At 44.6% G+C, this 14492-nt stretch overlaps 1 protein-coding gene across 1 annotated transcript in view; it reads right to left on the bottom strand.

Moving 5' to 3' along the window:
- BRINP1 (BMP/retinoic acid inducible neural specific 1) overlaps window positions 1-5611 on the bottom strand; it is a 52929-nt gene extending 47318 nt beyond the window's left edge. The window contains exon 1 of the mRNA XM_042879046.1: window positions 5366-5611. Within this exon, the coding sequence (XP_042734980.1) occupies window positions 5366-5583 (218 nt within the window). The 5' untranslated portion in view covers window positions 5584-5611. The remainder of the gene's footprint in view (window positions 1-5365) is intronic.
- Between the last annotated feature and the right edge of the window lie 8881 nt (window positions 5612-14492).

Genomic DNA, 14492 nt, shown 5'->3' with positions numbered 1-14492 from the left:
TGAGTTTTGAGCAAATGTGAGCCTTCCCATAGCAAAGCTGTCATTCTACAGCTGTGCGTTGGCTGTGCCTCCCTTGGCGAGCTGTGCCTGGGGGAAAAATGCATATATATATATACACATATATATATGTATGTAGGTATGTGTGTGTGTTTCTTTACTTTAGGATGCCAAAAGCTGAATGCAAGGGAAGGCAATGCTGGACCCTGGGAAATTGTTGGACTCAAGGTCTCACAGAGAACAATAAATATAGCCAGACTGTCTTGGTTTCTTTTTCCTCATTGTTAGTTTCAAGGACTGAAGGACCACTTGCAAATTCAACACAATTTAAATAAGAACCCTGACAAGCAAAGAGCTCAACAAAACGCACTCTGAATCAAGGTGTTTCCCTTTTGACATTTCTTAAGTGGCAGTAGTTGGCTTTGTGCTGGGAGGTGAGCTGTTATGCTTTAAGAAATGGGAAAAAAGAAATACTGTTTTTCACTGGATTAAAAGATAAATAAAGCAAACAGCAAAGCTTAAACATACCACTGAGCCTAAAATGAAATGTTTTGATTTTTTCATTTTACTGGAAATCTGAACAAACATCGGTTTCAGATCAGCCCATTTTTAATGTTATTTTTCTTCTATACAACCAGTGAACCACAAAATCAATTATTTGTACATCTCTAGTGACCAGCAGATTAAATTCAATCCAATAGAGAAACAGCACACGGAGTCAATGAGGAGTGGAGAGATGGAAGAAAAAAAATGGACTGAAACAAAATGGACTGAAACAATGGTGCAGGCAGCTGTAATAGGGCTTCTCTGCCCACACTTAGGATGCCATTTCACAACTACTTCAGCACAACTCTAATCCATGCTGTTGCTGAAAACAGCAGTTTCACCAGTCCCTTTCTGCCTCTGTCCCCGTAGCCCCATCCCTTTAATAGCCCCTGGGAACACAATGAATGAGACTGGAAAAGTGATCTGGCTGAAAACGAACTTTGTTTGTTTGTTAGTTTTCCTGAAGGCTTAGTTTTCTGCCAGATCAGTCCCTCAGCTGTGGAAATCATAGCTTTGCATGCAACTTGCCCAGAAGGTCTGGCCAGGGAAGCCAAAATTCCTGTGCTAGGAACTACTGAAAGCAGTCATTAAAAACTCATATGCACCTAGTCAGCCTGAACATAGGATTCTCCCGTCACCTAGGAATAAGGACAGGCCACACACATCCAGCCAAACGAGCAGGATGTGCAGCAGCCCATCCCTGTGCTGCTGTGTGGGGCTGGGGGCAGTGGCAGTGCTGGCCGTGCTACAGCAGATTCCTCAGCAACAAAAATGAGTGTCTTTTCCTGGAAGTCAACAGATTCATTTATTCATTTCACAGAGAACCAGGCTCAACCGCAGAAAAGCATCTGCATTTCTAAGTCAATTGTAGCCTGTGCTATGTGCACAGTAAAGATCCTCACTTCATGGTAATTCTCTTCCTCTTTGTCAAGGGAATTAGAGAGCATGTAGCTGCTCAGATGTGTGGGTTTTCTAGGACTAAATAAAAATCTCTAGCATGGCCAGAGCTGCACTCAGTACTGCAAATCCCTTTATGAGCACCCAGTTTAGTGCCCACTCTGAATTAGAGAATCGGGGAAATCACAGAGACATCACTGAGATGGGACCCTTGGGGTCTCCAGTCCAATCTCTTGCTTACAGCAAAGCTCATCTTGCCCCTTTCCTGTGGTAACAGGAGTGCTTTCTGATCCAAGCAGTGCCCTAGCCACAAATTCAAGCCAAGCTGAGCTTCATCTACTTTCCAGCCCTTGTGTAGTATCTAGCACCCAAGGCTCTCATGACTAGGAACAACAACAAGGATGGTGATAATGAATATTCAGACATCCCACAAACCACTCTGAGCATCTGCCACCCTATCTGCATTAGCATCAGAGTGCACAGATAATGATCAAAGCAGCATTTTCCTGCCAGAGGCCCCCCTAAACCAGCCTTATTAGTGTGAATCGATGCTGATTAATGTGCCTCCTTAATGCAATTGTATCTACCCCTACTGTCCATAATTCAATATAAAACACCTCCCTCCTATACTTGTCTTCCTCTTGATAAATCATGCAAGGTGCAAACCTTGACTGAGTGCACCAGTAAAATCAGTGGTCCAACTTCTGCTAAAAGGAGTCCTAAAATCTGCCAAAATGCAAAACACAGGAGAGAATGAGTCATTGGAGACTGTAACAGGGAGCTGCTTTGGGGCTAGATGGTAGATCTGGATCCAGATCTATGAAAAAATGAAAAAATAAACTGTTGCACAGCAATTCTGCTCATGCAGTGTTAGCCTTGCTAACCCAAACGGGCTCTTCCTCACTGTTGACAGACACGTGGACATCACCCGCTATGGAAGGAGGAGTGCTGCAGTTTTTAGTCTGATGTTGCACCTGTAGAAGTCGGAAAATGCTGCCCATTGCCTTACACTGCTGTGCAGCATCGACAGTGGCTTCCTCTCTCTGGGTTTTCAGTGTAAATGACACAGTTCTAATACACTGTGGCCATGCTCCTGCACAGCAAGACACTGGGGAAATCACCATTAAACAAGTGACAGTGTTTCAATTAGTGATAGGCAAGGTCCTCTTGTCTGATTTCACATCTACTCCAAAACCTTGGCCACCACGACTGGTTTAAGATCTGCTGCTGATGACCGTTGGAGAAGATCGGGGGTCAGGTGAACCCTCACTGAACAACAATTGCCAGATGGAGCTGTTGGATTGAGGAAAAAAACAGCCAAAGAAACAAACAAAAAGTCTGGGAGAAAAGGAGCACTGAAAGAGAAGACAATGTAGGAAAATTCCTGTGCTCCAAATCAGCTGCTATCCTAGAGAAAGGAGTGCTACGCTTAACACAGAAGATGTGCCTCCCTTGGGCTAGTCTAGTGCAAAGAGCAATTGAGAGACATCATTTGGGAGCAAAAAGGCCTCTATGTTGGAATTAAACAGTTGACAAAATCCCAACAGCTTCACAGATTCCTGAAGTCAATTTAAGGAGCCTGCAAAATGAGATTTTTCCCCTGTGGCTCTCAGTATGATGACATGTTCTGGAGCGTGTGTGCTCAGAGTCCAGCTGTGAATCACTGCAAGTAGCTCCACTCATTCACCAGAGCTAGCCTGATTCTGATACTGCTTTAAAAATGCACGGGCCACCTTTCCAAGTGATCAGTCCTGCAAGCAGAGCTAGATATGAAAAACAAACAGCCCTCTAAAGCTCTACCTAATGCCTCCACTGCTTGGCTGGAGGCAGCAAAGACTCCCATTCCTGCAGTGGGTCCAAAAGCCACTCCCAGATCATGCTAGCAAAGCACACACCTCCCAGTCATTATATATGGCCAAGAAATGCATCTCCAGATTTTCTCCCTCTTTTGAAGAGGTACAACATCATGTCCTCCCTGTGCAAAAGTTTCTCTGATAAGTACTTTGGCAGTATCCAAGCAGAAATGGAGAAATGCAGTCCCTATTCCACTTGCCATGTATGAAGTTCACCCTGAACTGAAATAGACCTTCAAGCCTTTTGCAGTCTCCTACAAACGAAAGGGGAATTTTCTCCTCACTAGCCAGAAATCACAGGTTTCACATTAAATTTGAGCAAAATTTTCTCTCCTTTATGAAGACGGAGACAACAAAGTGGCGGCACAGGCTGCCTGCTCGGGGTGTGAATTCTCCTTCACAGGAAACCTTTCATGAGAGATTGCCAAAAACCTTTGTCAGATGCAACACAGGTATGGCTGAGTCTGCCTTGGGGGAGAGGCATGGATTAAATGACCTCTCAAGGTCCTTCCAGCCCCGTTTCTCCGTGATTCTCAGAGACAGGATCCTAGGCTTGATGGATCTCTGCCCTGACCTACACTGACAGTTCCTGGATGCGTCTGAACACAGACATTGCAAGCATTTCCCTCCTGCTACAGCTCCTGCAGACTGCTGCATGGCACTGAGGGCTGAAAAGCTCTTTAGCAAAGGGCAAAGCCACTTCCAGAGGCACTGCATGGGGCAGGGGTGCGCAGCCTCGATCAGGGTGCAAGCTGTCAGCCAGGGGAGAGGGGGAGCTGAGGTTACGCATAGCCAGCAAAGCCTCTGTGAAAAAAACATGTATTCCCTGATTCCCTGCTCCTCTGTGCAAGCAAAACCTGTGAGGTGTCCTTAAAGGAAGCGTGGCAAGATAATTTCTGCTTTTTGGAGCTGACATCCCCCAGGCTGTTTTGAATGAAGACAACAAGCCAGGACAATATTTTCCAACCATGCTAACCTGCCCTTGCTCTGTGGGCTGCTGCAAGGGGAGGGGATGCTGCACTCGCTGGAGGCCATGGGACAGGCAGAACTCATTTTTCTTCTCCACACATAGATGATGTCTCGCATGTTGCTATTACTCCACAGATGCTTTTGGCTTTCTGCCCACGGGAGGACGCTACCGCATGCACTCGGTTTTCTGCTCCTCTTGACCCCAGCAGTCTGTGTGTGCATCTGTGTGCATGCTACCAGTAGGCTACTCACCAACACTTTCCCACCTACTAGTTTGCGTCGATATGTTTGCAAGTGTCTTTCTGAAACACAACAGGACTATATAATTATGTAAATGTGCACATGTCTATGAGAGTTTTGCAGTCTCTCTGGGTTTTAGCCCAAATCTCATGATACTTGCTGGCTTATTCCCCTTCCTTCCAAAGTGCCTGCTGCTGCAATAGGAGGCTCACATGAGCACTCCAGCTTTTCATATTCAAATAGCAAAAAAGATAAGTATATTTCTAAATATCACAGCTGCCAAGAAGCACTTGAAACAGGCAACAACAAAGGCTTCAAAACCTAGAAGGCGAAGGGAAATCCAAATTCTGCTTATTTGCTGTAGTTTTTTAATTGAATGACTTTCAAACCAAGCTCACGGTTCTGGGGACAAGTCCAACCCATGCACAGGAACCATCTGCAGAGGGCTGCAGTAGGCAGCACACAGCTTAGGCACATGCACTGTGCATCTTTATGTGTGTTCTCGCCCACATGAACCTTATGCTGTTGGCAGTGCACATGCATGAATTTGGTACAGAAACTTGGTCTGCTGGTTGGGACACTGACTTGAGAAACGAGCTTGTGAGCCTGTGAATGGATCTGCCCCACAGATGAAGTGCAGGAGTTGAAGTTCTCAAACAACATGACAGCAATACAGACAAGTCTCTGAAGCAACCTGCATTGCCACCAGAGGACTGTGGGGAACCTAAGAAGCATTTCTGGGTGGAATGGGTACAGTGATGCATCCCTCCATTGACAACAAGCCTTGATCCCAAGAGAACTGGCTGTGTGCCCACCACCTAACAACTCCTCAAAGTCACAGGTGCTGTAGGAAACCAACATACCTGTATATTTTATATCTGGTTGTAAATCCTTGACGATGTCTTTCCACAAAGGATAAGTAGCTCCGCGAGTGGTGGAAAGGCCCCCTGTCTGAAATAAGCCAATCAAACTCCTTGGAGACATGTTGGTTGGTGGCAGCTGGGTCCTGGTGGGAGGGCTGTACTAGTATATGGTCCCATATAAACAGGAGGTAGAGGAACTCAACAAGCCTCCAGTTCATGCTTTTCTGTCTGCCTTTTTCCTCTCATTCTTGCTCCATTCTGTGGAGTCCTGTTGAAAAAGAGAGGGAAGAGGAGGAAGGAAAGAGAGAGAGAAATGGAGGGGAGGGAGAAGGGAGAGAAAGATAGAGTTTAAAAATGGGAATTGCTTTGATCCTTTGACAATCATCTCTCGGGGTGAAAACAGACATGAAAAATCACTTTTTAAAAGCCTTCAGTCTGCCTGTGTGTTACTGCTTGAAGTATTTGGCAGCATTTTATTCATGTATTTAAGTGGTGCCTTTAACCTCCTGAGCGCATACCACCTTTGAAATAACTAGGTCCTGACCTGAGACATCCTCACCCCAGCTTTTCCATCATCTCCCTCGTGCAATGCTCTGCAATGCCGTGGAGATGAGCGAGGGCTGGGCGCAGAAGGTGGCTGCACCCCGGGCTACAATTACCCGGTTATTGTCCCTTTAATGCTGTGCCAGAGAAACGTGTCTTCTGCTTTCATGTCTCTCTGACGATCTGTAATCCATACTCCGCGCAACCTGAGCAATCTATAAAGACCCAGCTCTTACTTTAAAGTGTTGCCAAAAAAGAAATAAAATAATTACCCAGGTTTCAGCGACAAGCACATGCAGACGCAGACGCGCGCGCACACACACACACACACACACACATGCACACACAACTATAGAATCCAGCCAAATTTTGAAAGCCAAAAAAATCACCCCAACCTGCTTTGCTGCCTGGGTGCCAGGGAGGTGTGTGTTTGGAGGCAGGGGATAGGGGCTGCTGCTATTTGGGCTCCTGTAGGACCTTGAGGCTCTTCCTAAGATCAAGGCTCTGTGGGGAGATGTGCTGAACATGCATATTCAACATATTTTACTAGGGAGCTGAAGGGGATGCTCCCCAGCACCTGGTGCGGGGCACGCCATCCCCCTCCTGTATGAATCGTGGCTGCAGGCAGCCCAGCTCCTCTCCCCAGTGTGTTCAACGTCTTAATAGACAAGACATATGATGAGTGGGAAGGGAAACAGAGGGGTGAAACACCTCACCAAAGGTTACGCAGCAAGCTATGGATACAGCTGGAAGAAAGCCCTTGATTCCTCAATTCCATTTCCAGCATTTCAGCCGTTAGATCATCCACCTCCGCAGTAATGCTGCTGGCACCATGCCCCTCTCAAAACAGAGCCATGTGCTCCATTGGTGCAAGGGAGCAGCTTGGTTTGTCAGCATCCATGCCTGGCAGCAGCCCCTCCCCTGCGGCTTGCTACATGCAAGGGAATGCAGTACAGCAGCAGCCCCACACGCAGGTTGTGCCCCCAGCTCGCTGGGGCAGAACATTCACGTGGCAGGGTGTTGGTGAGGCTGCTCTGCTCCTCTCTGCACATAGGTCATGTTCCTCCTGCTGCCCTCCCCTTGTCTATCTGCTCCATCCTTGCTGAGCTCCATCCTTGCAGAGATGTGGCAGCATGGTGGGGATGCCCAGGCAGGCAGAGTGGTCTCAAAGCTGTGTGCCCCTCTCTGGCCATACCAACCTAGCCAAAGGTTGTCCTCAGGACAGCGGATAGACACCCACTTTTGCAGAATATAGCGCAGAGAACCAGGACAGATACACATTTGCAGCACTGCATGTAGACATGAGAGCTTCAGCACTGCAGGCACCATTGTATAGACCAGAGGGCACCAGCTCTGCAGCCAATGTGGTCATCATCTCCTTTGCTCCAGGAGCTTTCACTGAGACCAAAGCAATGCTGCCGCCCATGGCAGCGAGCACATGTCTCTGCACAGACATATTGAACCTGGGAGTGTAATGGGGAGCACGAGACTGGAGTATGCGTGCACCGAGCATGTGGGAGTCTGCACGTGTGCACAGCATGTGCTCACAGAGCTGCAGAGAGCTCAACAGCATTTGACAAAAAGGAGTTGTGTAAGCCTGGTTAAAAACGACAATCAGCTGTTGCGCTGCATGAAGAAATGAAAAAAATTGACTATGGGAAAGTCGACAAATGTTTGCTTTTTTTCTGTCGGGCACACATAAACTTCTTTCCACTTGCTGATAGAATATTACTGTTATTAATAATAATGGCACCTGTAGCTCGTAACCAAAGAGGCTGTTCCCCTTCTGGAGACGTTTTTAATATTAGCCCTCACCACTGCCTCTCATTTCTGCCATAAACCCGACACATCTCAGTGCTTTAGCCCATCACTTCTCAGAAAGGAGTGGTTCTACTTCGCCTTACAAAACTGGGCTTGCAGAGTTTCTAGCCCCACATTGAGGAGAACACAGTGTACTTTCAGTGAGATATGGTACATATCTGCTTCCACTCACGTGTGGCATGAACCTGAAGTGGCTATTTGGACATGCTCTCACCTACATCCCATGCACTTCCAAATTCCTGTTCAGGGGAATGTTTCTCTCATTTCTCTGTCCCGCTGCTCTTTGCACACCCATAGCACCCTGCCATCCCAGTAAGCAGCTGCAAGCTCAGCGTATTTGCCATTATACGGGTGTGTAGATTTGCTGCTGATAACAATCTTTACACATCGTCCAAACTCCCTTGCTTGTCTGTTCATTAAACTCTTCTGTAACTACTTCCTCCATCAGCCAGCCTGGATCAGTTTTCCTTTAAACATTTCACTTCCTATTGAATTTCTATTGCAGAGAGGCAGGGAGCTCTCACACACCAAAGCGGAGTGACAGCCTACCTCCAGTTCCCAGCACAGTACAGGCACAAACTGAAACAGGAGAAGAATCAAATGAAGTGGGTTTCAGAGAAATCCCACTGTGTCCTCGCATCCACAAGCAGCATACACTGGGGAAATTTCAGCTTACAAGAGAGAAGCAATATTCATTAATTCTCCCCACACACCTCTTCATCATCCTCCCTTCTTTTCTTTTTAGGTTGGATGAGCGGCGTTGTGATGCCTTAACCAAGACTTCTAGACATGACAAGCACTTGCCTTGAGATGCCAAGAAATGGTCTCCTTGCTGTCTGGAAGCTGGCTGGAGGTATCAGTGTTGAGAGCAGGCAGTGGTGCCCGAGGCAGTGAGGATGGTAGAGCACAACTGGGTTTAGACGACTACCACAAAACCAACTTTAATTTTTTAGTAGTATCTTTTTCCCCCCTGTAGCTGCTGTAGAGATGTTGTTTCACATTAAATATTAATACACACCATGGGGCTGGTCCCTGTGGAAGCTCTAAAGCTTACTGAAGTGGGATTATTCTGCGTCTGAGGCAATAATGTGAGGTCTATTCAATCTAACTCCTAACAAGTTTGAATCAGAAATTAATTTGTTATGTGGTGTTATGAGGCTCCACAGATACAAGATATGTTCTGAGGATTGTGCAAGGCAGCAAGGCATGTGGGGGAAGAAGAGGAAGGAGGAATGTCTCCAAGTACGTAGCCTTTGGTAGGAGACCTGAGAGTAACTGAAAGCTGAATCTGGCACAGACACTATCTCTGTATTAAAGGATGGTCTTGCTGGAAGTGGATTTTGATCCAGGAATCTGGAATCATTCTGTTCAACTCTGCCCAATACATCCTCCATTATTTTGGGCAATGCCCTTAAATGCTTTCTTTTGCCTCACTTTCCAACTATCAGTTTGGACACATGGTATTATTTGTTTGACAGATTTGCAGTCTTGTTGGAGAGGCCATCATCTGAGTATAGCACTTAGCAAAATGCTGTCCTGTTGCACACGTGGGGCATTAGGTGTTCATCTTCTAAAAGCAAGGAGAAGCAACCACCCCTTGGTGTCAGCAAGCTTTGCAAAGCAGCAGTTAGAAAAATCCAAGCCAATAAAGCTCATTCCCACTCTGGAGCATCATACAGTAATGCAGTGATCTGGGTTCTTTTGGTTTCATCTCAATGAACTAAACGATGAGATTATCACATCTGTTAATAAACATGATCAGTGGGTGAGCCAGGACACAGGCTAAAGTTCACAGTAAATAAGTGCTGGATACAAAATATGAGAGGTACTGATTCCAAGTCATTTTATGGTCAGTTTCCAGCACTGTCCATCATGAAAGCATATCTGTCAGTGCCAGTGTTACAAAGCCTCTTAATTAGGCAGATAAAGATGGCCTTATTATAACTCGAATTCAGCCTGGAACATTAAATGTTCCTTGTCTTATAAGTATTCAGGATTCTTGCAGGAAAAATAGGCAGGTGCTTTCTTTAAAGTGCAAGTTGTATTTGAATGTACACTTAATTTCATTGTGATTGATATCGGTGTGTTAATTATATTCTATTTTGGGCAATACCTTTGCTGTCACAAGGCAGTGCCTTTTATCCAAGGAGTTCAAATTGAATTAGAGACATTAATTAAAGCTCTCAGCACTCTAGTAAGGCAGGCAAGTGCTGTTACTCCCATTGTTTCTTGAAATGAGAAGAAAGGAATAAAGCTGAGTGTCTACTTAGCCACTTAAAAGGTAATTTTTCTTCAGTGAGATAGCTCAGAATGATAGATTTTGCACAAAATGATTCTGCAAGATCTTTTTCTTATCAGGAAGCCTGTGTAGAGTGCAGGAACTGACTGTTCATTGCTTGTTCTAAACACTCCTCTTCCTCTGCCTCCTGGGATTTTCTACCTTTCTTCTAACCTCTGTACCTTGCACTTATCCCTTCTATTAGAATCAAACTGATCTTGCACATATCTCTTCTGTTTTCTCATGCTCATCACTGTATAAACTATTTCCATCAGAAATGCAGACTCAGGAAATTACTGAACACAATATTTGCAGCAAAGAAATAAGTTCCCTATCTCTTTAAGCTTCATGCACCAATAATTCATTCTTGTGTTCCACATTTCGTTCTTGGCAGGTTGAGAGAGGTTTCTGCCTGCTGCCATTTACCAGAGGGAAGAGGCTAACAATTGCTATTTGTATCTGAAACACTTCTGTTCTGCAGCAACTTCACATGCTGCTTTAGGATGCTGATAAATTAGTAAAAGACTGAGGTGTCAAGGGAGAGATGAAACAGCTTATGTTAGTTTAGAGCTCGACCCTGCGAAGTGAGGAACATCTGACCTCATTTCAGCAAACAGCTTAAGTGTACACTTAATTTTAAGTATGGGAGATCTTCTAGGTTTTATTCAGCAATTCCTGCTTTAAGGCAACTTGCACACTCTCCTGCCAGACAGACACCTACTGCCCTTCATCTTTAGGGTTTAGCTCCTGGTAGGTCACTGGTTGCAAACGGAGCAATGTATGCCCTGCATGTAACTCAGAGATAAAAGTGCTGGATGGTGGTTATTGCCCACGAGGCAGCATTAGCAGTCCCTGGAAACACTGGCCAGCAATCCAACCAAGCTGAGGACATCTCTCATGTGTCCGTGCCATGGGAAAACAGGGAACATGGACAGAAAGGGATGAGAAGCCAATCTGTCAAGGTCTGTTAAGTCATACAAAGTTCTGAAGATAAGTCTGAGCCATGGGAACACAGAATTTGGCCATTTCTGTCTTTGAAGAATTACAGCTCAAACTGCAATGGCTGATACCCAGCTGCAGTCAGCAGTGGAGCTGCAAGTCAGTGGTTGCTCTGAGTTTCTGATCAGTGCCTAAATTTTCACTTATTCTTTACCCGTTTCAGTTGGAAATATGTTTGAGCAGTTAGACCTGGGGCACATTCATCAGCTGGGAAATTTAGGGGTGAGGGATGGCAAGAAGGAGTGATGAGAAATTCTTCTCCAATAATAACAGCAGGGTTGAAAAACACACTTCTGTTTTGCCAAATTGTTCATGCTGAAAAAACATAACGATTAGACAGCGTCAGTGTTGGTTTTCAGAGCACCAAGAGGACACACTTCCAAATTTCTGTTTGAAACTACTAGGAATAGTTTTTCCCCTTTTGATTTGTCCTTCCAGACTCTTAAGAGAGAACAGTTAGAAAAAAATACTTCTTTTGACCCCTAATGACTTAGAGAAAGAAAGGTCTTCTTCTTTTCATTTTGTCAACACTTTGCTTACAACTTGTCAGAATAGTCAGTGAACCACAAGATCACCCTATATATCCTTCTTTATTAACGCAGTACAACCAGCAGTCTAAAGGAAGCAAAGCTTTTGTGCAAAGCCACTAATTGCTCCCTGCCTAGAATGAGCTGAGAATCACACTGGTAACAACTAGGTACCTTATTTCAGCTCATTTGTCCCTGCACTTCAGCTAATTCAAAGCTGTTGTTCTGTTGTTCAGCTAACAACTACCATTGTTATTATGATGAGGTTCAGAGGCAGCTTGAAACCGAAGAGTGCTATGGGTGCAACCTCTCCCAGGTCACACCATCAGGTGATGCTGGACACCATCTCCTGCACGAGCACACTGATACGGAAGGAAGAATCCCATTTTGAAGACAGTCATGCCGAATCTGAGACTGGAACAACATCATGATAGGGTGCTGTACAACCAGCAAGGCGGTCCATGCCCCAAAAAGCTTACAATCTAATTAGAAGACCAAGGACACCAGATGGCCAGGGACAGATGGGGAAACGCAAGGGAACAGTGAGATAATACCGCTCAGCGTGCTGCGGAGCAGTGGTGTCAGCACACCAGCAGCCCTACTGTTGGCAAGGTTTTGATAGCTATTGTCATAAATGAGAGTTATAAATAGGGAGGCTGGATAATGAGCTAGCTTTGTAGATGTTTGTGAGGAACTCCTCTCATTTGTGAAGTGGCAGAGATAGAATGAGTATAGATGATAATAATAATGATAAATCGCACTTTTCTGAGCTGCTTATTAGGAAAAAATATGGTGGGTGGTGAGCAGTGATTTCTATTAAACACTGCCCCGAACTTGAAATTATTTCTACTATTATTAAATTATTGTCCAAGCTAGTCCACTTCCCCATAATTTCATTCTAAGCTACACAAAAATGCAGCTCTGCTTTCTGTCTCCCTCAGTATTTATACACCTTATATCAAAGTCCAGCAATCTCATAAGTGTTAATAGGTTTTTATCCTTGCAGTAGCTTGAGATTGGGAAATGCTGTTTCTCCCATTCTGCAGAATGGGAATTGAGACACGGGGCAGATTAATGACTTGCCCCAGATCATTTCATAAGTGCTGCAAGAATTCAACCCAAATCTTTTAAGTCTCAGCTCTACATCTCCTTGCAGTACCCTTCCTACGCACCTTCATGCTACTGTTCCAGAATTAGCTAAGACTTTCCACAGAGCTGCTTATAATTTTTTTGGATTGCTCATTTTTATGTCAAAAAAAATGCCAATTCATCAGAGGCAAAACACTTTGTAGAAATTTGTTGATTTAAGGGAAAAAAAAAAGCATTTTGATAAAGTCAGCTTTTCTTTGGAACAGACTATGTTGAGTTTTCTATTTGGAAAGGATTGGTTCAAGATTGTGTTTTGTTTCTCATTTCATGTTGAATAATACGTATCCAAAATCAAAATGAAGTGTTTTCTTAAACAGCATGTTGTGACTGAACAAAAATAAATTCTGTAATTATGCACAAAGGAAATGTCCAAATTCAAAAAATATTTCTGTTGCATTTTGGAATAAAAATTTGCAGAAACACCTGAAGACACTACAAAATAAAATGAACAAAAATGTCACCCTTCCCTATCATTAAAACTGAGAAAGACAGCGATCTGAAAACTGAGTTTCAAGAGGCCTGGATCAGACTCCATAAACCCTGATTCTTGTCTTCATGCCTACTGCTGTCTGTGTGCCGGTCTTTCCTCTCTAATATATTCATTGCAACAATTTGGACCTGTAAGCAGAGAGCCTGAAGGAAAAAAAAATCAATGCCAAAACTGCCTTGAAGAGTAAAAAAATAAAATGTTCAATCCAAAAGGTCAACTGTTATCCCACACCTGACATTCTTTGCGATATTTCTGTTGTTCTGAAGTTCATTCCTGGGCAGGCACCGTGCCACCACAGCCACATTGAGTGATCCCATGGAAATGCAAGCAAACAGTGCCTATTTCGGCATGCTAGGAAGCTGAGGTTTCTTAATGATCCTTGCAACTTATGTATCTTCTTGGTGATTCTTTTTTTTTTTTACCTCTCAGTCAGTTCCTGACTTGGGTCCTTTGCATCTCTCAGCCCAGGCTGGGGGAACACTAGATGTTAAAATCCTTAAGCCATGGCTTCTCCTTGTACAGCTCCTGCTGCTGGGGTAATGACAGCCCTGCCTGCCAGGATGAAAAGGCCCATTTAGCTCAGTGCTTCCTATGGGCATCAGGTTCTGCCACTGCTCCTATTGAATGATGCCAATTGAACCAGGGGCAGCTGAAAATGGGAGGATAAAAGGAAAAGCTGTTGGCTGCAAATTCTGGCCAGAGGCAGATTCATTTCTGTTATCACATTGAGTCAATGAAGAATTTGGCGTGGCCATAAAATCTGCATAAATTTAACCACACCAGTTCTGCAGCCAACATTGGAGACCCTCATGTAGGAGTCTTGCCAGGGTGAGACCTGGCTGGACAGGGCTGGCATAGCTTGGACTTTGAGGGGGAACAGAGCTGTATCTGGAACCAGGGTTAAGATAAATGGCTGCTGACATGGGCTTGAAACCTCAGCAGTTACATGATGGGTACTATTCAGTGAGAGGTGTGCCACATGATTCACTACTGACATAAGGCTCTAGGAAGGATACTTTAGTCCATAGGACACTGCTCTGAGGATGGTTCAGCTTCAAGTTCAGCTCCTGTTGCCCTGCTTCCCCTTATAGGGGAACAAGAGTTTAAATTCAGACTATAGCTGTGAGCTAAAATATGTAATAACCCCAAATTTTTAGCAGCTTCTGAAATAGAAAAAGAAGCCTTTGAATGCAGATCTCCTGCAGCAGGTGTGCATCCATGCAGTACTCAGCAGTTGCAGGTTCTACTGGAAGGTCTATTGAAGTCAATGAGCCTTAGGTTGACTCTCATTGCAAAAAGATAATCAAATATCATATTAAC

The sequence above is a fragment of the Lagopus leucura genome, unplaced genomic scaffold (assembly GCF_019238085.1).
Source record: "Lagopus leucura isolate 7727_CA_CO unplaced genomic scaffold, USGS_WTPT01 Super-Scaffold_100022, whole genome shotgun sequence".
Lineage (NCBI taxonomy): Eukaryota > Metazoa > Chordata > Aves > Galliformes > Phasianidae > Lagopus > Lagopus leucura.
This window is presented reverse-complemented; position numbering and strand designations above follow the sequence as displayed.